We start from the raw sequence: 21874 nt of genomic DNA on the forward strand, positions 1-21874 counted from the left end.
AGCTGAATTAATATTAATATTCTAAGTAAAAAAAAAAAAAAATTAATGACACAAAAAGCTTTCATTCCTGCTACTAGAAAAATGATTATCATACAAAACCAAACACCAATTACCTATGACAGTTGACCCTTGAAGAACATGAGGGTTTGGGCTATGACCTTCCCTTCCATTATGGAATTGAAAATCGACATACAGCCATCTGACTTCCCAAAACATAACTACTAGAAGCCTACTGTTGATTGGAAGCCTTACCAATAACATAAGCAGTTGGTTAACAGGTATTTTGTATGATGTTATTATATACTGTATTCTTACAATAAAGCCAAAAATATTACAAAAATCATAAAGAAAATACATTTATAGTACTGTAAAAAAAACTAGATACAAGTGGATCCACGCAGTTCAAACCCACTGTTTAAGGGTCAACTGTAAATGGAAAATAATGTCAATACATTAAGATATGGACTGTAAGAAATGTAGTTCACCCAAGTCTAAAAGAATATGGATTTGAATACTGATGCAAAACTCTAATCTAAAATTTTAATAATGCATGTGTTTTTTCAATAGATTTCCAGTTACAGGATCAGGGATATAGTTTACTTGTGCAATCCTGCCCAGTTCAAAAATTCCAAGTGGTTCCCAACTGCCACTTTTAGACCACAATTCAAAATCTACACTATCTGGCCCACCCTTTTCTCTTTCACTTAAAAAGTTTTTATCCTCGAAAACTACACAGAATCTTCCCTGCTTTCCCATTTTGATGCCTTTCCTTATTTCTTTTCAAAATGCTCTTTTAAATACAAATACTAAATGTTACCTAGGCCAAAAAGGCTTCCTTTATTTTTTTATATAGCACCGGGTACTTTTTATAAAATAACTACTTTCTACAACCATTTACACAGTTCTCATAACCTATATTATCTTCCACATTGAAATATGGGCACTTACAGGTAGGACCTATTTTCAATTAATCTTTTGTAGTTCTAGAGTACTTACTTCATGACTTTGCATATCATGAGCTCCAGCATTATTTTTATTTACTGAGCTAATTATAGGTGCAAGACACCCAGCCAAGATACCTTCACATTTTTGCCCATGACTCTTACCTACTGCAGTTTAAGTATTATCACTTGACCTATGTGCTTCAGAAGCTAATGATGAAATTATACCTTGATTTCCTTCACTATTTCCATATGTTCAATGATTCCACATTATACCAATAATCTTGACTAAAACCTAAATCTCATGTGCTATTACCAAGATTATAATAGGTTGCCTTTGTGTCTCAAGTAGCACTGTGAAAAATCATGTCATCAGCTCCTGGCTAAAACCATTTTCTGGGAGTAAATTAACTAAAATATACAAAGTTTCAAAGAAAGACAGAAAGATGGTGGCTGAATAAGGGATCAGAAAAATATTCTCAGTTTTCAAAAGCTTGTGTTAACACCATTTCACTTTTACGAAAGACCTACATTGGTATCAGTTTTCACTAACTGAAGTAAATCTGAAGATTTTCTCTTACACACACACACACAAAAAAAAAAAAAAGTGATGAAAAACAGAAATACTGTACAGCATTTGTTTTGCAGAAAACCATTACAGAGGCGGTATGCACCCCAAGCAGCGAGAGTACCACTGCCAAGCTGCTTCCCTGTGAACTAAACTCAGCATTTCACTGCCATAGCTTTGGATTATGTCTGTAAACATCTGTACTTTATCTCAATTTATTTTGGACATCCATTAGCAAGATGTGTTTTAAGGTATCAGAAAAGCCAAAAAGAGGTTATTTTTGGGGTCTGGAAATGCTGAAAATTTTTCCATATAAGCAAATGGTAACTGCTTCTTTGCTTTAGACCCTCTTAGCTTATAAAGTTTTCATAGGTTTCAAATGTTTCTACTTTACAATAACTGGGAGTGGTGGAGATACACCTGTATTATTAAACTAAACAGAAAATGAGAGCAAAATGCTTAAATAAAAAGTTTTTGCTATGGTAACATTATGTTTGAGATCACCCAGGTATTGGCTTTGCAAAAATCAAACAGTACACTTATAAACCGTGCAGTTCTCTGTACGTATATTTCAACATAATTTAAATGAAAGGGATTTATTATCCTTATTTCTTTCCTTCAGCACACTGCTATATTTTGCAAACCACTGAAAGACTGCTGTGCCACCATGTGATCAAAGATGGGAAAATTACATTAATGAGCGTGAATTAAGAAATCCAAGCCAGAGTAAATCAAGAAGCAACATTATAATGCCATTTTTGTATCTGAAGAAATCTTAAGCAGAGAACAATTTGTTATCTTTACTGGATGAGCATCACCTAAAGGAGTCAAGGATAAGATTAGTTTACAGAGAGAAGTAGAAGGTTGTATCTCAATTTATTTTAAAATAGAATTAAGTTATCATTAATTATCACTTAAGTGTTATCACTAAAAATGTAGAAGCAATGTTTTTCATAGATCTCTTCTAAAACTGTAATTGTGCTTAATACATATAATTCACTTCTTCATTTGGAACTATCAGAACTTTGAACCTGTATTTGCCAACAGGGATAAATACAAGGTGTTGTATCAAGGTGCACACACAATATATTTTTTAATTTTTTAAAACGTTTATTTAGTTTTGAGAGAGAGAGAGAGAGAGAGAGAGAGAGAGACAGAGCATGAACAGAGGAGGGAAAGAGAGAGAGGGAGACAAAGAATCTGAAGCAGGCTCCAGGCTCCTTGCTGTCAGCACAGAGCCCGACACAGGGCCTGAACTCACAAGCCATGAGATCATGACTTGAGCCGAAGCTGGATGCTCAATCAACTGAGCCACCCAGGTGCCCCTGCACTATATATTTTTTATTCTTGACACAAAGATGTAAGATATTCTCTACATTTAAAATTAAAAGAATATTTTTAAAAAGCTTTTTTTTAATGTTTTTTTTTTTTTTTTTTAATTTTTTTTTCAACGTTTTTCATTTATTTTTGGGACAGAGAGAGACACAGCATGAACGGGGGAGGGGCAGAGAGAGAGGGAGACACAGAATCGGAAACAGGCTCCAGGCTCTGAGCCATCAGCCCAGAGCCTGACGCGGGGCTGGAACTCATGGACCACGAGATCGTGACCTGGCTGAAGTCGGACGCTTAACCGACTGCGCCACCCAGGCGCCCCTTTAATGTTTTATTTATGAGAGAGAGAGAGAGAGAGAGAGAGAGAGAGAGAGCGAGCACTTGCAGGGGTGGGGCAGAGAGAGAGGGAGACACAGAATTTGAAGAAGACTCCAGGCTTTGAGCTGTCAGCACAGAGCTTGACATGGGGCTTGAACCCATGAACCGTGAGATCATGACCTCAGCTGAAGTTGGATGCTTAACCAATACACCACCCAGGGGCCCCTAAAATTAAAACAATATTTCAAAAATAAAGAGTATTTTGAACTTCAGCTTAATACATTATTAAGCTTAAGTTACATACATGCTATACTGTAATTTTTTATTCCACAAGTACCAAAAAATTTTTCAAATCTTATTTTTATAAATTCCATCTATGATTCTCAACCCAACACCCATAGTTTATAAAGAAGTATATCATTCTTTCATATACACAAATATCAAGATGAATATTCTCCAAATACCAATATTCAGGAACAACCTGAAATATTTGTCCTAAGAAGCCATAGAATCCTGTTACCAACATACTTTAGTCCACTGTTAGGGCACCTGGGTGGCTCAGCTGGTTGAACATCCAACTTTTGATTTCGGTTCAGGTCATGATCTCAAAATTCATGAGATCGAGCCCTGCGTTGGGCTCTGTGCTGATAGCACAGAGCCTGCTTAGCATTCTCTCTCTGCCCCTTTCCCTGCTCCCATGCTCTCTCTCAAAATAACTAAACAAACACTTAAAAAAAAAAAAAAAAAGAAAAAGAAAAAGTACATTTGAAACTAATTTAACACTATGTTAACCACACTAGAATTAAAATAAAAGGACAAAGGGCACCTGGGTGGCTCAGGTGGTTAAACATCTGACTCTTGATTTTGGCTCAGGTCATGATCCCACGGTTTGTGAGATCAAGCCCCACACCAGGCTCTGTGCTGATAGGGTGGAGCCTGCTTGGGATTCTCTTTCTCTCTCTCTCTGCCCCTCCCCCTGTTGCATGCTAACCTGCACTCTCTCTCACTCTCAAAATAAATAAAAGGAAAAAGTACCACATGCACTAGCAATGGTGAAGACAGCCAAAAAAATGATCTCGTGAAAGACTCCTCAATAAACCAATTAAAGACAATACAAGAATGGTTTCACCACAATGGCCCTAACGTTGGGTATATAGAGGATATCATTTAATAACCAGCTTTACAAACTGTCCCAAACCAACAAACATAAAAACACTACAATCTATTAAGAAAAACTATACACGTTTCACAGCAAACCTCAAATAACTACAGTATTCAGAAAATGGTTTAGAGTAGAAGTATTCTCTAGCTAACTATGATACCACTTTAAGCTGAGCCTTTGCAACTCTTGACAGTTTTGGGTGAAAATCATCTCCAAATACGTCATAACCCCCACTCTGCCTAAACCAAGGCTTTACAAACTGTGGTTCAGAGGTTCATATGTCCTTTCATCTTTCCAAAAGGAAGACTCCTAGGTCCCACCTACAAATTCCGATTCAGTGGGTATGGAAGGGTGAGGCCCCGGAATCCGCACATTTACCCTTGGTAATGCTTAAAGACCACTGACCCGAAGGGACGAAATTCTGAAAAATATGTGTGTTCCTGGTGATGCGGGGATCTCCATATGAACATCAACTCCTGCACTATGCTGTAACAAACACCAGGATCTCACAGGTCAGGGAAGTCTTCAAGCTAGTCGCCTTCATGTTATGCAGCTACATAACGCTCAGATTTTGAGTTCCTGCAAGCCTTCTTGTTCTCTACCTCCTTCCTCATCATCACCTGTCCTCTCTCCCTCGCCTGCATCGTCATCTGTTACAGGACAACCTTGTCCCTCTTGGAAACACGCCTAGACCAAGCATTAAACCGGCGCTAAATAAACGCACGAGAAGCGTGATGGAGTGAGCACCACGGACTTTCGGCAGTCTTTGTGACGGCTACCGCAGCTGCTCAGAGGCCTCTTTGGGGAAATTTCCTAATCCTACGCCACGCTCCCCGGTGTTAGTACCTATCAGACGTTCATACACAGTTGCTCAATGAGGAGTGGACAGGTGCAGTACAATCACATAATGGCTTACCACGCGCAGTCTTGGAACTCTAGGAAAAACCCGAATGTCGTTGCTACTTACACTAACAAACTGAATGTCATCTTCATTTTCATCCGTTGTTGACTCAGATGCTTCGGGCCCAGCTGGAGGGACAGATTCTATTATCTATAAAAATAAGCCAAAACACGCTTATCTATACAGCCACGTACTTGGTGGAAGAGACTTTCCCAAAAGGTACGAAAAAGAAAGAGCTTTTTAAAACAACGAGCTCTTGAGGAAACCTAACAGCACAACTGCATGCAAATCCGACTAAGAACAGAACTCCATGGAGTCGCGTTCTGCCTCTGCAGACGCGGAGCCACGGGGAGCGGACGCCGAAAACGACTCCCCAGCCCCTGCGAATTCCCCTATCTGCTCGAGGAGGAGGGATGCACGCTCACCGCCGAAGAGCGATCCTGTCTCAAAATGTCGCTCTCGCGGGCAGAGCGGCGACAACAGGGAGCACCGGGGCCGGCGTAGGGGACCGGGGGCGGCCGGGCGGCCATTGTTACCGCTGGGTCGTCGTTAGGACCCGCACCAGGCCCGAACGCTGGGCTCGGCCCGAGACGCCGAGGCTTTCGCCCCGCGGGCGCACAGCAGGCCGCACGCTCAACAAAACACAAAGCCCTTTCGCGACGCGGCTGAGAACGCCGCGGCCCGACGCTCCACCACTCACCTCCGACCCCGGGTCTCCCATTTCTCCGACGGCCTAACTGACAGCACCACCGCTGCTGCGGTCTCCGCCGCCACCGCCGCCGTCGCAGCTGTCCCCGCCGCCACCGCCGCCACGACTTCCCTTCCCGCCCAGCACCGCTTCGCGCCGCCGTGACCCGCCCCTGCGTGAGCGCCGACGCCGCCGACGCCACCGACGCCGCGGGCGGAAAGAGGTGCGAAACCGCTTCAAAAGGAGGAGCGGCCGGCTCTGGCCCGCTATCCCCCGGAGTCTCTTTCGCACAGTCCCGGCCTGCCTTCTCCGCGCCGCGCAGGAACCTGGGAATTGTAGTTCTAGTGCCGCCCGAGACCGTCCCGGCGTCAGTAGCAAACCGCGGAAAAGGACTCCAAAGCATGGCGCACACATTTTGCCACGCTGACGTCAGCTGCAGCTTTGCGGAGCCGTGGGCGGGCTAGGTTCTGTTTCATAGTGAAGGGCAGGAACAGGGATGTGGAGGTGTGTTTGCAATTGGGTATTGTATGGGTGTGGAATCGAAGCTCACCGGTGTCAGTTTTGGCCTAATGGCGGATGATGGGGATTAAATTCTCATATTCCTTTTTTAATTTTGTATTTTTTGCGGTGGACCCGAAATGTAAAGGTGTAGTTGAATTTTGAGATAAAGAAATCCGAGGTGTCTTTATGTTACTCACCTGTTCCCTAGCTTCATTCTCTCAGCCATAGCATGTATTAATACACCCGAGTAGGCAAATTGAGGACCAGAGTTCCAGTCTCCAGGTTGGCCTGAAGAAAACTGGCGAAGCAAGAGTCCAGGGAGCCAAGGCCTAGCTAACTATCATTAAGCTCTAGGCCAGTGAAAACATGCGCTGTTTAAAGATATTCTCAGAGTATTACCTTACTACAATAGCTTTTTTTTCAGCGTTCATACTCAAAAAGCAGTCTTTAAAATAGTTGACTCATGTTTACTTGTGTGGTTTTTCTCACTTTAATGTCATACAAAACTGTCCGGCTTTTTTTTTTTTTTTTTTTTTTTTTTCCTACACCAACAATTTTGAAAAGAACTTTTAAAGTCGGAAAATTCTTTTAAATTTTCCGATGCCTGTTTTTGCCTATGTCCACACCTAGCTGATTATTTATGCCTATAGTAATTATTCTTGGTATTTGTTATTTTCGGCTTTTCCAGCAAGTGCTTTATGACTTCATTTGCTTTTCTGCCTAAGTTTGAAAATTCTTGAAAAAATTGAGAATAAAAGACTGATTACAGGTAGGAGTTAATGGGTAAAACTATCGGAAAACGAGCTTTCTCTGGCTGGAGCTCCCAAATTCTCATATTCTTCAATTCAGTTGTCAATGCAAGGCTTTATCCTGAGGACATACCTTAGTCTGTAGGAAAATATGTATGCAAAATATTATTTATGACAAGTTTGTAATAGAAAAATTGCAAAACATTTAAATGTCTAGTGACTGGAAAATGAAATGGTTAAACTTTGGGATGTATTCTGCCAATATAATTCTATAGTGTTTTCATCTCCATTGAAAATGTGTAGCTAAAATTTCTAAAATCCTGTTTTTCAAAAATGCAAGATAAGTAATATGATTAGAACCACGTCAACTGCCAAGAAAACCATGCCTGAATTAGGAAAACTACTTAATCATCAACAGTAATTTTCTCTGGGTAGCTAGACTATGTGTTTTTAAGAAAATCCTTTGCAACACACTAACAGAAGATTAGAGATATGCCTGTAGTTACCACAAAACTAGGTTTATTTAGCTTAGTGTAGCAAAGGAGAAGAAACCACAAACAAAGTTTAGAGACTCCTCTCAATCTGAGGAAATTAAGAGATTGGGTTGTGTGATGTTAAGACCAGCGTGTGAAGTAGGGACTGATTAGATTTGGAAGAAGCAGAGTTGTTTCCTGAACGGTTCAGGGTTGAAAATGGAGACTTTTTAACTATGGGGAAATGTTTTCTGTGTGGCTATATTTTTTTATGTTTTACTTGGGCCGTGGATCCATTATTTTGCTTTATGAGTTTAGATTGGTGAGGGAGCCTACCACTGGTTTTGGTAACTCCTCTAATTTAGTTCTCTTAGACTGTATCCTAAACAACATAATAGATTTTTTAGATCTAGATCAGTGATATTATTTTGATATTATTCTTTCTTTCTTTTGGTGGAGAATATTCATATTTTTTTAGTTTTTATTGAGGCAAAAAGCACATAACATGAGCTCTACCCCGTTAACGAAGTGTATGACACAGAATTCAGTATAAGCAGTGACTAGAACCTGCTCATCCTGCATAACTGAAACTGTAAACCCCAGTGAACAGCAGCTCCCCACTCTCGTTCTCTCCAGCCCTTGGCCAACACCATTCTACTTTCTGTTTCTATGAGCTTGACTACTTTAGGTACCTCGTGTAAGTGGAATTGTGTCATATTTGTCCTTCTGTGACTGGCTTATTTCACTTAGCATCATGTCCTCAAAGTTCATTCATGTTAGGTAGACCACATACCAGAATTTCCTTTTTTACGGCTTCATGATATTCCACGGTGTATGTAAATCTCCTTTTCTTTACCCTTTGATCTGTGGATGGGCATTTAGGTAATGTCCACACTCCACACTGTCTATTGAGAATAATGCTGCAGGTAACATGGGAATGCAAATCTCTCTTTGAGATTCTGATTTCAAATCATTGGATAAATGACTGGAAGTAGGATTGCTAGATCATATTTTTTTGTTTTTTATATAATGGTCATTCTGTTAAGAGGTGATATCTCATTGTGGTTTTGATCTACATGTCCTTGATGATTGCGCATCTTTTCATATATCTGTTGGCCATTTGTAGGTCTTCTTTGGAGAAATATTTTCTTAAGTCCTTTGCACATTTTATTTTTATCATTTTTTTAAGTTGATGAAATATCATTTTTAAATTTACATCCAAATTAGTTAGCATATAGTGCAACAATGATTTCAGGAGTAGATTCCTTAGTGCTCCTTACCCCTTTAGCCCATCCCCCCTCCCACAACCCCTCCAGTAACCCTCAGTTTGTTCTCCATATTCATGAGTCTCTTGTTTTGTCCCCCTCCCTGTTTTTATATTATTTTTGTTTCCCTTCCCTTATGTTCATCTGTTTTGTCTCTTAAAGTCCTCATGAGTGAAGTCATACGATTTTTGTCTTTCTGTAATTTAACTTAGCCTAATACCTTATCTCCAGTTCCATCCACGTAGTTGCAAATGGCAAGATTCATTCTTTTCGACTGCCGAGTAATATTCCACTGTATATATATACCACATCTTCTTTATCCATTCATCTATCAATGGACATTTGGGCTCTTTCCATACTTTGGCTATTGTTGATAGTGCTGCTAGAAACATGGGGGTGCATGTGTCCCTTTGAAACAGCACACCTTTATCCCTTGGATAAATGCCTAGTAGTGCAATTGCTGGGTCATAGGGTAGTTCTATTTCTAGTTTTTTGAGGAACCGTCATACTGTTTTCCTGACTGGCTGCACCAGCTTGCATTCCCATGATACTATTCTTTAAACTCACAATTTAACAAAGAAGTTTAAGCTTCAACTTTAGTTTTGATCAGTTTTTTTTTTTTTTTAAAGACCACAAACAGAGGAGGGGCAGGGAGAGATGGGGACAGGGGATCTGAAGCTGGCTCTGTGCTGACAGCAGAGAGCCTGATGTGGGGCTCAAACTCACGAACTGTGGGATCATGACCTGAGCTGAAACCAAGAGTTGGACGTTTAACCGACTGAGCCACCCAGGTACCCCTGTTTTCATCAGTTTTCTATTGACTTGCTTTTTTTGTTGAATGATTATTTATAGAACCATCTGTCTGAATATTGGCTGCACAGCAGCATTTAAGATTCTGGAGACCTAGTTCTTAACTAAGAGAATGCCACCAAGAGGCAAATTAAATGCATTAAAAGGCTCAAACCCTCATTGAGAGTTATACAATATTTTCATACGTCTGAAAAAAGGGGAAGTATCATGTGCCTGTAATTTACTTAAAGAGCATTCAATTTGGGCCAAAGAATTCATGTATACACAGAACCAAATCTTACTATACTTTAGTAAAAGCACAAATACTTCTAATGCAATTCTATTATTAAGACCATATTTGGTTTTGATTAAATGCTCTGGTTTTAAGACCTGGCAACTACAATGGTCTCTTCAACAACTGCTAATAAAGAAATGGATTTATAGGCATTTATTCCAAAACAATTTTCTTCAGGGAAGAAGATGGCTCTTAGAATAATACAGAACCAGTTGACATAATCATTTCCTGGGAGTTATGGGAGCAGAACAAAAAGCATTTGGTTCTGAAAAGAGTATAAAAGACTAGCCCATAGGTCTATAAGTGCAACTTCTTTTTTCCTGTCAGGTCTAGAATTCTGTACAAGTGTTGCACATAAGGAAAAGTAGCCTGTTGGAGCACAGAACAAAAGAGGGTTTTTCATTTCTATGGTTCACTCAGAAGTACAAGCCACTTTTTTCATTAAAGCAAGCTGTAATTACTTCTTTAAAATGTAGACATTTCCCCCTTCAAGCAATGATGTATTTGCCTGTATGAGGAAACTGGGGAGAGTAGTTTTTGGTGCCATTATTACACATTTTGAGTAATTTGCAAAACTTCCTACCCCTCTGTAGGACTATTTGAAGGACATTTTTCACTGTGTTTGCATCATAGTGACATTATTCCTCCATGTAAAGCCAGTGAACAAAACTTTCAATGGTTCAGCTTGTAGTGGGTCACAAGGGTTTTGAAAACACCACAGACAACCAAAAGTATTAAAACTGCTTTTTATTCAATAAAGGAATTGGTCTTGTTGCACAGCATAAGTGTAGATATAATTGTTAACAATCTTGCTAGCCAATCATAAGTATTAAGATCTCTCTAACTTCTATGATAATGTACATGTTAGAATAGTTGTCAAAGTCTATTTACCAAAGAGAAACTGTGGAGGAATTGAAGGCATTTTTAATATTTGTTTCTTCATACAAGCTAAAGGAGAATGAAAAATCCTAAACAGGAGCAAGACATCTCTGTATGATTTCACACTTAAAGAAAAACTGCAGGAAAAATATTTGTTTTATCATATTGTCTACACACAGAGAAACCTATGTATACACATATACTTTTCTAAATCATCAAAGAGCAGGTTGCATGTATCATGCCTCCTTACACCTTAATGTTCCAGTGGGTGTTTCTTAAGAATCAAGGATTTTCTTTGACATAACCATAGTACTTGTTTTAGTCTGCTTGGGCTGCTATTAATAATTTCCTACAGAATGGGTGGCTTAAATAACAAACATTTATTAGTCTCGATTGTGAGGTTGGGAAGTCCAAGATATATATCTTATATCTTTACACGATGGAAAATAGTTCTCTAGGGTCTTCTTATAAGGACCCTAATCCCATCATGAGGGCTCCACCCTCAAGACCTATTACCTCCCCAAGGTCCCATCTCCAAGTACCATCCATTGGAAATTAGGGTTTCAACATAAGAATTCTGGGGGACACAAAAACATGCAGTCCAAAAAAGTGGTAATATTAAAAGCTGGAAATTTTACATTTATATGATACTGTTTTTTTTTTTTTTCTAATCTATAGCCTTTATCACATTATATCAATTGTCTACTCCAGGATCATGTAATACATTGAGTTGTTAGGTATTTTTCTTTAATTTGGAGCACTTTTTCAGCCTTTGTTTTTCATGCTGTTGATTTTTTTGAAGTACAAACGTCCGTTGTTGTATAAAATGTTCTTCAGTTTTGGTTTTTCATATGTTTCCTTACTCTTAGATTCAAGTTTTGAATTACCAGACAAAATACTGTAAGTGATGTTGAAGTGCTTTAGATTACTGCATCTAGAAGCACATGATGGCTAACTGCCCCTCATTGAGGATATTAATTTTAATCATCTGTTCAAGGTGTTATCCAGTATTATCCCTTAAAACTAATAAGCAATCTGTGAGGGTATACTTTCAGACCACGTAAACTTATTCCTTTATAGAGAGCATATTCTGATTATATCAACCTTTACTATGATCATTACAAAATGATAATGTTCCAACTCTACAGTCTTTCAACTTTTTTTTAGTTGGCATTTTTCTATAAGGAAGAGTCTTGCCTCCTCTCTTTTTTAAAATTTTAATTATGAATTCATTGATTTCCTTAAAAAAAAAATACTCTTCATAGTTAAGTCGGTTAAGTGTCCTTTCGCTCAGGTCATGATCTCGTGGTTCATGGGTTTGAGCTCTGCGTCAGGCTCTGTGCTGACAGCTCAGAGCCTGGAGCCTGCTTTGGATTCTGTTGTGTGTGTGTGTGTCTCTGCCTCTCTCTCTCTGTCTCTGTCTCTCTCTCTCTCTGCCCCTCCCCCACTCACACTTTGTCTCTCAAAAATGAATAAACGTTAAAAAAAATTTCATTACATGATTTCTTGATGTTTGTACACAGAATACAGATACTCAGAATCATGTCAAGAGCCTTCCTTGCATGTTACCTTGATCACTTTGTAGATATTAGGGGTTTAGAATATCAGAGATAATTAACTACTTTTCTTGTCGGTCTACTTTTTCTACTGTAAGACCTATAACACTTGTCTTAGATGTAGTTTAGCCATGCTACATATTTATGTTCTGATTTATTTTCTTTTGAGATAAGTTTAAATTCACATGCACTTGTAAAAAATAATTCATAGTACTTCTGGCATGATCGTGTGAGGGGCTAGGCTGACCTGTTCCCAAAGTGAAACTGGTGAAGATTATATCTAAAAAAAACACTTAAAGCCTATGGAAGCAATCCTGAGGACAAACAGCAAATGAAGAAACATCTATTTAAGAAAATCTAGGAAAATTCTGTAACCAAGGGAAGAGTCTGTGGTATTCAAACCAAGATCACTCCCTACCACTCCCCTCCCAGCTCAGTGAGGCAGAGAATCTACTCCAGATTGCTGCAGCCAAAAGCACAGGGCTCCCTCTCTACTCACTAACCCCTAGCTCCTGGTTAGAGAGAGCTCTTTTCCTGGAACGAGCAGGATATCAGCATTTCTCATCTTGTCCCCAGCTACCTGTTGCTGAGGCTATCTCAGGTGAGTGCAGTTGAGAAGTAGTGAGTCTCATTTTCCATACAACTGATACTAATGGAATAGAAGTTCTGCCTTGAACACAGCACACTGAGAATACTTAGTCCTTTGTCACCCCTGACTCACCTGGTAAGGCAATGTTCTGTGCAAGAAGAGAGAAGACCAGAGGACCTCAGGCTGATGCCCCCATTCCTCCACCAACTGGTTAGCTCCTTGAATGAGATGTCACTAAAAGAGAAGCTTGCCAGTGTCCAGAGCCCTAGTTTAGAAATTTTACCTCAGAGGAGAAGCAGGCTGTGCAACACATGGCTCCCAACCTCTTCACAAAGGAGCTGACTTCATTGCAATTGGTGGTGGTTAAGTTCAACCCTACAGATACTTTCAAGAACAGTGGAAATTGTGGTGAAAGGCAATTGGGAGGACATTCAAGATAAACTGCAGGCTGCCTAGTTTTCATGAGAAGCATGGAATAGGCTATCTAAGACAACAAAACAAAACAAAACAAAACAAAAAAAGGTGGACATAGGAATATCAAAAAAAGGATGTAAATATTTCGGAGGTCCAAAGAACTCCATCTAAATATCATCCATGCCAGCAAAGGTAATAGTAGCTGTTTAAAACAAGAAAAAAAGAATATGGAAAGATACCATATACCCTCTTTGCAGTTTCCCCAATAGTAACATTATTCATTATTCAAAATTGTAGTACACTATCACAACCAAGATGTTGACAGTGATACAGCTAAGATATAAAATCTGTCTGGAGATTCTTCTAGATTTTTTATGTGTAAGGATATTTTGTATATCTAAGGATTCCTCCTGTTGCCCCTTTCTAGCCATACCCTTTTTCCTCCCAGCTCCAACTCCTCCTTAACCCTTGGCAACCACTCATCTGTTCTCCACTTCTATAATTTTATCATTTCAAGAATGTTATATCTATATCTCTATATATATAGAGAGATGATATATAGATATAGATAGCGCTATATAAATGGAAACACACAATATATAACTTTTGGAATTGGCTTTCTTTTCCACTCAGAATAATTTTCAGGAGATTCTTTCAGGTCCTTTCATGTAGCAATACTTCATTACTATTTATTGCTCAGTAGTATTCCAAGGTATGGATGTAACACAATTTAACCATTCAAATGTTGAGACATCTGGATTGTTTCCAGCTTTTGGCTGTCACAAATAAAGCTGCTATGAACATTCTGTAAAGATTTTTATGTAAACGTAAATTTTCACTTCTCTGGGATAAATACCCCTAAGTGCAATAACTGAGTCATATGGTTTAGCCAAACTGTTTTCCAGAGTTGCTGTAACACTTTACATTCCCATCAGCAATATATGAGTGATCAAGTTTCTCCACATTCTTGCTGGTATTTGGTATTGTCACTATTTTTTATTTTAGCCATTTTAAGTGTGTAGTGCTGTCACATTGTAGCTTTAATTTGTACATTAATAATGGTAAATGATATTGATCATCTTTTCATGTGCTTGCCATCTGTATGTTCTGTGTGTCAAAACGTCTCTTCATGTCTTTTGACTATTTTCTAACTGGATTTTTTTTTTCTTTTTTTTTTTTTTTACCATCGAGTTTGAGACCTCTTTATATAGTCTAGGTACTAGTCTTTCATCATATATGTAGTCTCTAAATATTTTCTCAGACTCTGTAGCTTGTCTTTCATCTGTTAACAGTGTATTTCACAGAGCAAAACCTTTAATCCTGATGAAATCCATTTTATCAATTTTTCCTTTTATGGATCATGCTTTGGGTGTTAACTCCAAGAACACTTTGTCAAACATTAGATCCCAAGGATTTTACCCTGGTTTTTCTAAAACTTTTATAGAAACCTTTATAAATTTATAAAAAATAAATTTCTAAATTTCTAAAAATTTTTATAAATCTTTAGAAGTCTATAGAAATTTCACATTTCACGTTTTAGTTTATGATCGATTTTGAGTTAATTTTTTATAAGGTATGAAGTTTAGGTTGAGGCTCATTTTCTTGGACTATGGATGTCCATTTGCTTCAGCAATATTTGTTGAAAAAGCTATATTTCAGCTTTTTCAGCTATATTTTCAGCTGGAAAAAAAATAGCTGGAGATGTTTGTGTTGGCCTATTTCTAGGTTTTCCATTCTGTTTCATTGAGCTATGTCTATCCCTCTACCAATATCACACAATCTTGATTACTAAGCTTTATAGTAAGTCTTGAAATCAAGTAGACTGATTATTCCACTTTATTCTTCTTTTCCAAAATTGTTTTAGTTATTCTAATTCCTTTGCCTTTCCATATGAATTTTAGAATAATCTTGTCTAAATCTACAAAATTCTTGCTGGGATTTTGATTGGAAGTGCATTAAAGCTGTATATCAGTTTGGTGAGAATTGACATTTTTATTATATTGAGTACTCCAATCCATGAACACATTTCTCCATTTATTTAGGTCTTCTAGAATTTCTTTCATTTGCACTGTGTAGTTTTTAGCATATAATCCTATATTTAAGGATTTTTGGTAGAAAGATGGTAAACAGTTGTATTTTTACCTTTGGTGTCTATCTGATTATTGCTAGTATACAGAAATACAGTTGGGTTTTGTATACTGATCTGGTGTTTGTAACCTTGCTGAACTCACTTATTATTAGTTTTAGCAAGGTTTTCGGTTGGTTTTTGTTGTTGTTGTTTTGTTTTTTTGAGACTCCTTGGGATTATCTATATAGTCAATTGTCTCCCAATAGGGACAGTTTTGATTTTTTTCTTTACCATCTGTATGCCTTTTATTTTTTTTCTTGCCTCCATGTACTGGCTAGAATGTCCAGAACTATGTTGAAAAAGTGATGAGAATGGATATCCTCATCTTTTTCCTAATCTCAGTATTAACTCTTACAGCACCAAGTGTAATGTTAACTATAGGGTTTTTGTGTTTTTTTAAAACCTTTTTAAAATTACGAATAAGCGCTGAATTTTGTTAAATGCCTTTTCGGTGTCAATTGATTAGTACAATGTGATTTTTCTTCTTAGCCCCGTGGGGGAGGAGTGGGATGAGCACACCTGCTTACAGGCTGATGGGGGAAGAAATCTGAACTCCCTGATCAGCCTTTGCTGGCATGGATGATGTTTAGATGGAGTTCTTTAGACCTCAGAAATATTTAGACCCTCTTTTTTTAATTTTCTATGTTCATTTTTTTTTTTTTTTTTTAAGTAGGCTTCGTGCCCAGCACAGAGCCCAATCAAGACCTTAGCTGAAGTCAAATGTCAAACATCTAACCAACTAAGCCACCCAGGTGCTCCAATCTCCACCTTTTCTAACAAAGCCTTAATTCCTTAGGGACATACTAATAAAAATGCTATTTGGTATAATTCAGGGAAGCCAAGACTTAAATTCTCCAGATTAATTCAAAATTTACCATCAAATGTATCTCTCATATGCCCCTCTGAAATGTACAGTTTTGCTCATAAAGTTCCCCAAAGTGTCCAACGTAGTTCTCAATTGCCTTTGGTAAAATTGTGGCATTTAGAAAGATAGGAGCATTAGTTATGACAATAATGAGAAAACATAAAAAGAAGCACGTGCCCATCCCAATGGAGGGTAAACTAACCCATGAAAACTCAGAGAGTGGTGTTTTTGCACCTTTTGTCTCCATGTTCTAACTAATGGCTGACTGTCATTAACTGTAGGCCTGACAACTTGCAGTCCCAGTTCAAACAGGTGAGGATAATCAAGTCAGTTCTAAGTGGCAAGGAAACAATACTTAGGAGAGTTTTTATAAGATTCTGAAAGATGACCCTAGTCAAAGTTTGTGGAAAGGATGACACTCTAACAAGACTTTGTTTTTTAGTCCTTAGGGCTAATTCAAATGGTAGCCTCATCAGCCCTATGCTTTGTCCTCTCCTCAAAGATTTTCTTTTACAGAAAAACAACACAGAAGACATCAAAATGAAAGATAAAAAGGAAGAGGAGACAATGATACAAGCCAAATTTAACCAAAAGGCAAAATAACACAAATTGATCAGAATCTAACATTTGATTCTTAATCCTAGGAGTAAAAATAAACTTATGTTGAAAGGCACCATGAAAGCTTAAAGCTCAGATTCAGTTATGAAAGTACCACATCATTATTGGCAAATAGATTTCAGGAGTCTCAGATATGCACACAGCTACCATGTTGAAGTTCCTGGTCCATGGTAATAAGGATCTTAACAGAGTCTCTGTAGGACCTCAAAAATGCCAAAGCCCACCAATGGAAGATCAACAGTGACATGCCAAAGTAACAATAAGCCAATTATACTTATCTTGCTACATCAAGGGAGAACCTCTACCTCCCCCAATACAGACACACACCAGGGCAAAGTTTAGGAGAATCATAATCTAAGAAGGTTAGGAAGGGCCTTTGAAGGGGTATTAATATTTGTGCTGAGTGGTTTTAATATAGGTCCTAAATGTGAGTAACTGACAGGAATAGGTAGGTTTGGAGAAGCAAGGTTATTTATTGATTGATTCAGGCTTAAAGCAAGATTTTTTTTTTCCTGTATTAGAATATTTATTTTATTTTTTGAAGTTTTTATTTAAAATCCAGGTAGTTAACATACAGTGTAATATTAGTTTCAGGTGTACAATGTAGTGATTTGATTCAACACTTTCATACAACACCCAGTGCTCATCACAGTCAAAGCAAGACTTTTAATTAAAAAAAAATTGTTTACTTTTAAAGATTTTATTTTGAAGTAATCTCTACACCCAATGTGGAGCTCAAAAAACCCAGTCCTGAGATCAAGAATCACATGCTCCACTGTCTGAGCCAGCCAGGTACCCCAAAGCAAGATTTTTGAACTGGAGGAAGATGTTTCTTATGGCTTTACTTTGGGTCTGTTAATGTGGCCCGAGTTAAGAACTTTAAAGGGATACTTGGGCCTTGAGTCTGTTACTGTAGTTTATGAGTTAAGATCTTCACTGGGTACATAAGCATACTTCTCAATCCCTTAAATTAGCTTTTGATTCATTTTGGGTTTTCATGTATAAGTACATCTCATTTATTTAGAGGTAATAATTCTGGTAGCCATTATTATCTCAAATACAATAATATCTTGCGATATAACTTTGCTTGGAAAAATTTCCATATTTTAAAAATGAAGGCATAGGGGTGCCTGGCTGGCTCAGTCGGTGGAGCATCTGACTCTTGATCTCCGGGTCATGAGTTCAAGCCCCACAATGGGTGTGGAGCCTATTTAAAAATAAAAAATAAATAAAAATAAAAATGAAGACATGGAGGGGTGCCTGGCTAGCTCAGTGGGTATAGCATGCAACTTTTGATCTCAGGGTTGTAGGTTCAAGTACCCCCATTGGGTATGAAGATTACTTAAAAATAAAAACTGGGATGCCTGGGTGGCTCAGGTGGTTGAACGTCTGACTCTTGGTTTTGGCTCGGGTTACAATCTCATGGTTTGTGAGTTTGAAGCCCACGTCTGGCTATGTGCTGATAGCGTGGAGCCTGCTTGGGATTCTCTCTCTCTCTGACACTTCTGCCCTCTCTCTCTCTCTCTCTCTCTCTCAAAATAAATAAACTTTGGGGAAAAAATTTAAAAAAGTAAAATCTTTAAAAATATAAAAACAGAATACAAATGAAGACATGGGTTCCTTTGTACTCTTAATATCCTATGACTTTCAGTTAAAAAGTAAAGAATATGAAGACTACTCACAAGAAAAGTATTAAGATGCCTCCTAAACATATAAGAAATGCTTACACTTATCCACAAAGAAACATGTAAAAACTAAAAGTACACATATTTTTCATCTATACATATTGTAAAGATAAAAATTTTAGAATATGCTGTGCAAAGCAAAGATGTGGGGAAAGAGGCATCCAATAGGATTGCTAGAATTTTATTAACAAAATGCAATTCGGTAATAACAAAATGTGTAATACTCTTTTCTAGGAACTTACCCTTCAGATGTATTCACAAATACTTGAAACGGCACATGCACAGGGATACTCCTAGCAGGACTGTTTGTAACAATAAAAAACTGGAAACAACCCAAACGTCCAACTCAAAGTGATTTCAAATAAAGTAGGATATACCCATACAGTGGAAACAGTTGCAACCATACAAAATTGGCTATTGGAAATTTGGATTGGGGTGCCTGGTTGGCTCAGTAAGTAGAGCATGCGACATTTAACCTCAGGTAGTGACTTCTAGCCCCACTTTGGGTGTAGAGATTACTTAAAAACAAATTAGGATCGTGGTTATATTTGGGAAATTGTGGTTGAATAGTGCTGGAAGGGGCACAAATGACCTTCTGGGGTGATGGTTACACAAGTATGTTCAATTTGTGGAAGATCATCACACTGTACACTTACAGCTAATACATTGTTTTGTATGTATGTTATACTTCAAGAAAAAAGATTCTAATGAATAAAGCAGTGTTATGTATTTATATGCAATTATCTTTATGTTAACTAAAAAAACACAAAGATCAGAATAGTGTATATAAAATCCTAGAATTTGAAAAATATATGTGCATGACTGTACACGCATAGACAATCTGGAAATATAGGAAGGTGATAGGAGTGGTTGCCTCTGGGCCATGTGTTCGATATAAGACATTTTTCAATATGGAAGCATTTGGATCTTTAAAATATTTTACTGTGCGCATGTATTACTCATTCAAAATTAATATAATTTATTAATTTAAATAATTTTTGTTCTCTAGAACCCAAAATAAATTTGTCACTACCTAAAAATTATTCTACTAATCATGGGGGTATCCTCAGACCTGTCATAGCCTATTTACTTTTTTTTTTTCAATGTTTATTTATTTTTGAGAGAGAGAGAGACAGAGCACGAGAAGGGTAGGAACAGAGAGAGAGGTGGACACAGAACCCGAAGTGGGGTCCAGGCTCTGAGCTGTCAGCACAGAGCCGGACGTGGGGTTGGAACCCACCAACTGTGAGATCATGACCTGAGCCGAAGTTGGATGCTTAACCGACTGAGCCACCCAGGCTCCCCTAGCCTATTTACTCTTTAATTACATTAAGTGGGTGTAGTGCATTCTTGAGTCCAGGATGATCAGTAGCAGATAACAAAAATAGAGTAGACTTACTACATGTAAGCATACGGAAAGTTATAGGAAAAGAGAACAGCTGGAAAGTGAGTAGACAAAAATTAGAAAAAATGTACATGAAATAACCCACAGAAGTAATACAATCAAGGTCATTTGGTTAAGGAGCAAATGGCTCTACCTATTCAACAACTTTTTTTTTTTTTTTAACGTTTATTTATTTGAGAGAGACAGAGAGCGAGTGCGAGCGTGAGAGTGGGGGAGGGGCAGAGAGAGAGGGAGACACAGAATTCTAAGAATGCTCCAGGCCCTGAGCTGTCAGCACAAAGCCCACGGGGCCTAACTCATGAACCGTGAGATGGTGACCTGAGCCGAAGTCGGACGCTTAACTGACTGAGCCACTCAGGCACCCCTCAACCACTTTTGAATTTATGATGTAGCAAATGCTGTTCACATGTTCAACTTAATTCACAATAGAAAAAAATAATGAAAAATAGATTACTTTAAAAATCATGAGGTATAGTCTTCACACCATTCTAGTGTGATCATAAAACAGAATGACATGGAAAGCAAATGATCCTGGAAGTGCTACCAGGATTGTGTGGCAGGTAACTCCAAGGAGCTAGACACAGTTCCTTTCTTTTCCTTTTCCCTCTTTTTCACCTCTGGCTCCTATCACTCAAATATAAAATGGTCTATTTTTTTTTTTTCCTCTGAGGATAGAGCTTGATTATTTACCACAAAAGCCCCAGATATTAGAATCCCAAATAACTATTTTCCTTTAATGAAAGTTATGTGTGAGATTTGTGCGTGTATGCACATGTGTGTACTTTCTGGTTCATTGTTGCTTAAAGCAGCAAAAGCAAAATACGAATCAATGGGACATTTGTTAAAGAATGTCTTATCTCCAGCCAAAACAAGTAATCAGACATAACACTAAAGACATACCTATTTAAGTAAGAGAGAAAATAAACTTGCCTGTTACTACTACTCCTATGTCTAGAAGTCACAAGCAATGCTCCAAGGAAAAGAATGGAGCAAAAAGCATCAGAAAGAGGAGGTAAAAGAACCATTATTTGAAGAAGAAATCTCCCCCCCCTCCACAACTTGGAAAACTAATGTGAATCAAAAGGGTAATATGGAGACTTAAAAGGAAAACACATTGGGGCACCTGGGTGGCTCAGCTGGTTAAGTGTCTGATATCAGCTTGGGTCATGATCTCACAGCTCTTGAGTTCGAGCCCCGCCTCGGGCTCTGTGCTGACCGCTAAGAGCCTGGAGCCTACCTCTGCTTCTGTGTCTCCCTCTCTCTCTGCCCCTCCCCCACTCACATTCTGTCTGTCTCTCTCTCAAAAATAAACATTAAAAAAAATTAAAAAAAGGAAAACATATTAATATCACTATTTTTCTATATAACAATGACCAATTACAAAAATAAAAATAATGTTCCATTTGGAGTAGCAACATATAAAAATATGAAATGCAAAAGAATTAAGTTTATGAGTACATAGGACCTATATTTTAAAAATGCAAATATTTATTAAAGAAAAGAAAGTATAATTTAAACTGTCCATGTACTTGAATTGGAAGAATCGGTTTTGTAAAGATACAACTTTTTCCCAGATTTGAAAATTACTTAAGTGTAATTCCAGTAAAAGTTCCAAGGGTATTTTTGGGGAAAAGGGAGTTGGGGAAGACCAGATGATTCTAAAACTCATCTAGATTAATAAATTTATGAAAATAGTAATAATATTCTTAAAAAACATTGAGTTATAATTAACTATCAGATGCTATAATTTATA

At 37.9% G+C, this 21874-nt stretch overlaps 1 protein-coding gene across 7 annotated transcripts in view; it reads right to left on the minus strand.

Moving 5' to 3' along the window:
- The window catches only part of ZNF451 (zinc finger protein 451), an 89107-nt gene extending 82929 nt beyond the window's left edge, over positions 1-6178 (minus strand). For 5 of the 7 annotated variants that reach the window (XM_019457507.2, XM_019457505.2, XM_019457499.2 and 2 more), the window contains exons 1-2: positions 5923-6070; positions 5289-5372 (exon numbers count right to left, since the gene is read on the minus strand). In XM_019457507.2, coding sequence (XP_019313052.2) covers positions 5289-5372; positions 5923-5943 — 105 coding nt within the window. In that variant the 5' untranslated portion in view covers positions 5944-6070. The other 2 variants (XM_019457509.2, XM_053904779.1) reach the window with 2 other exon arrangements.
- Positions 6179-21874: the final 15696 nt, after the last annotated feature.

Source organism: Panthera pardus, unplaced genomic scaffold (genome assembly GCF_024362965.1).
Source record: "Panthera pardus isolate Hobbes unplaced genomic scaffold, ASM2436296v1 HiC_scaffold_17, whole genome shotgun sequence".
Lineage (NCBI taxonomy): Eukaryota > Metazoa > Chordata > Mammalia > Carnivora > Felidae > Panthera > Panthera pardus.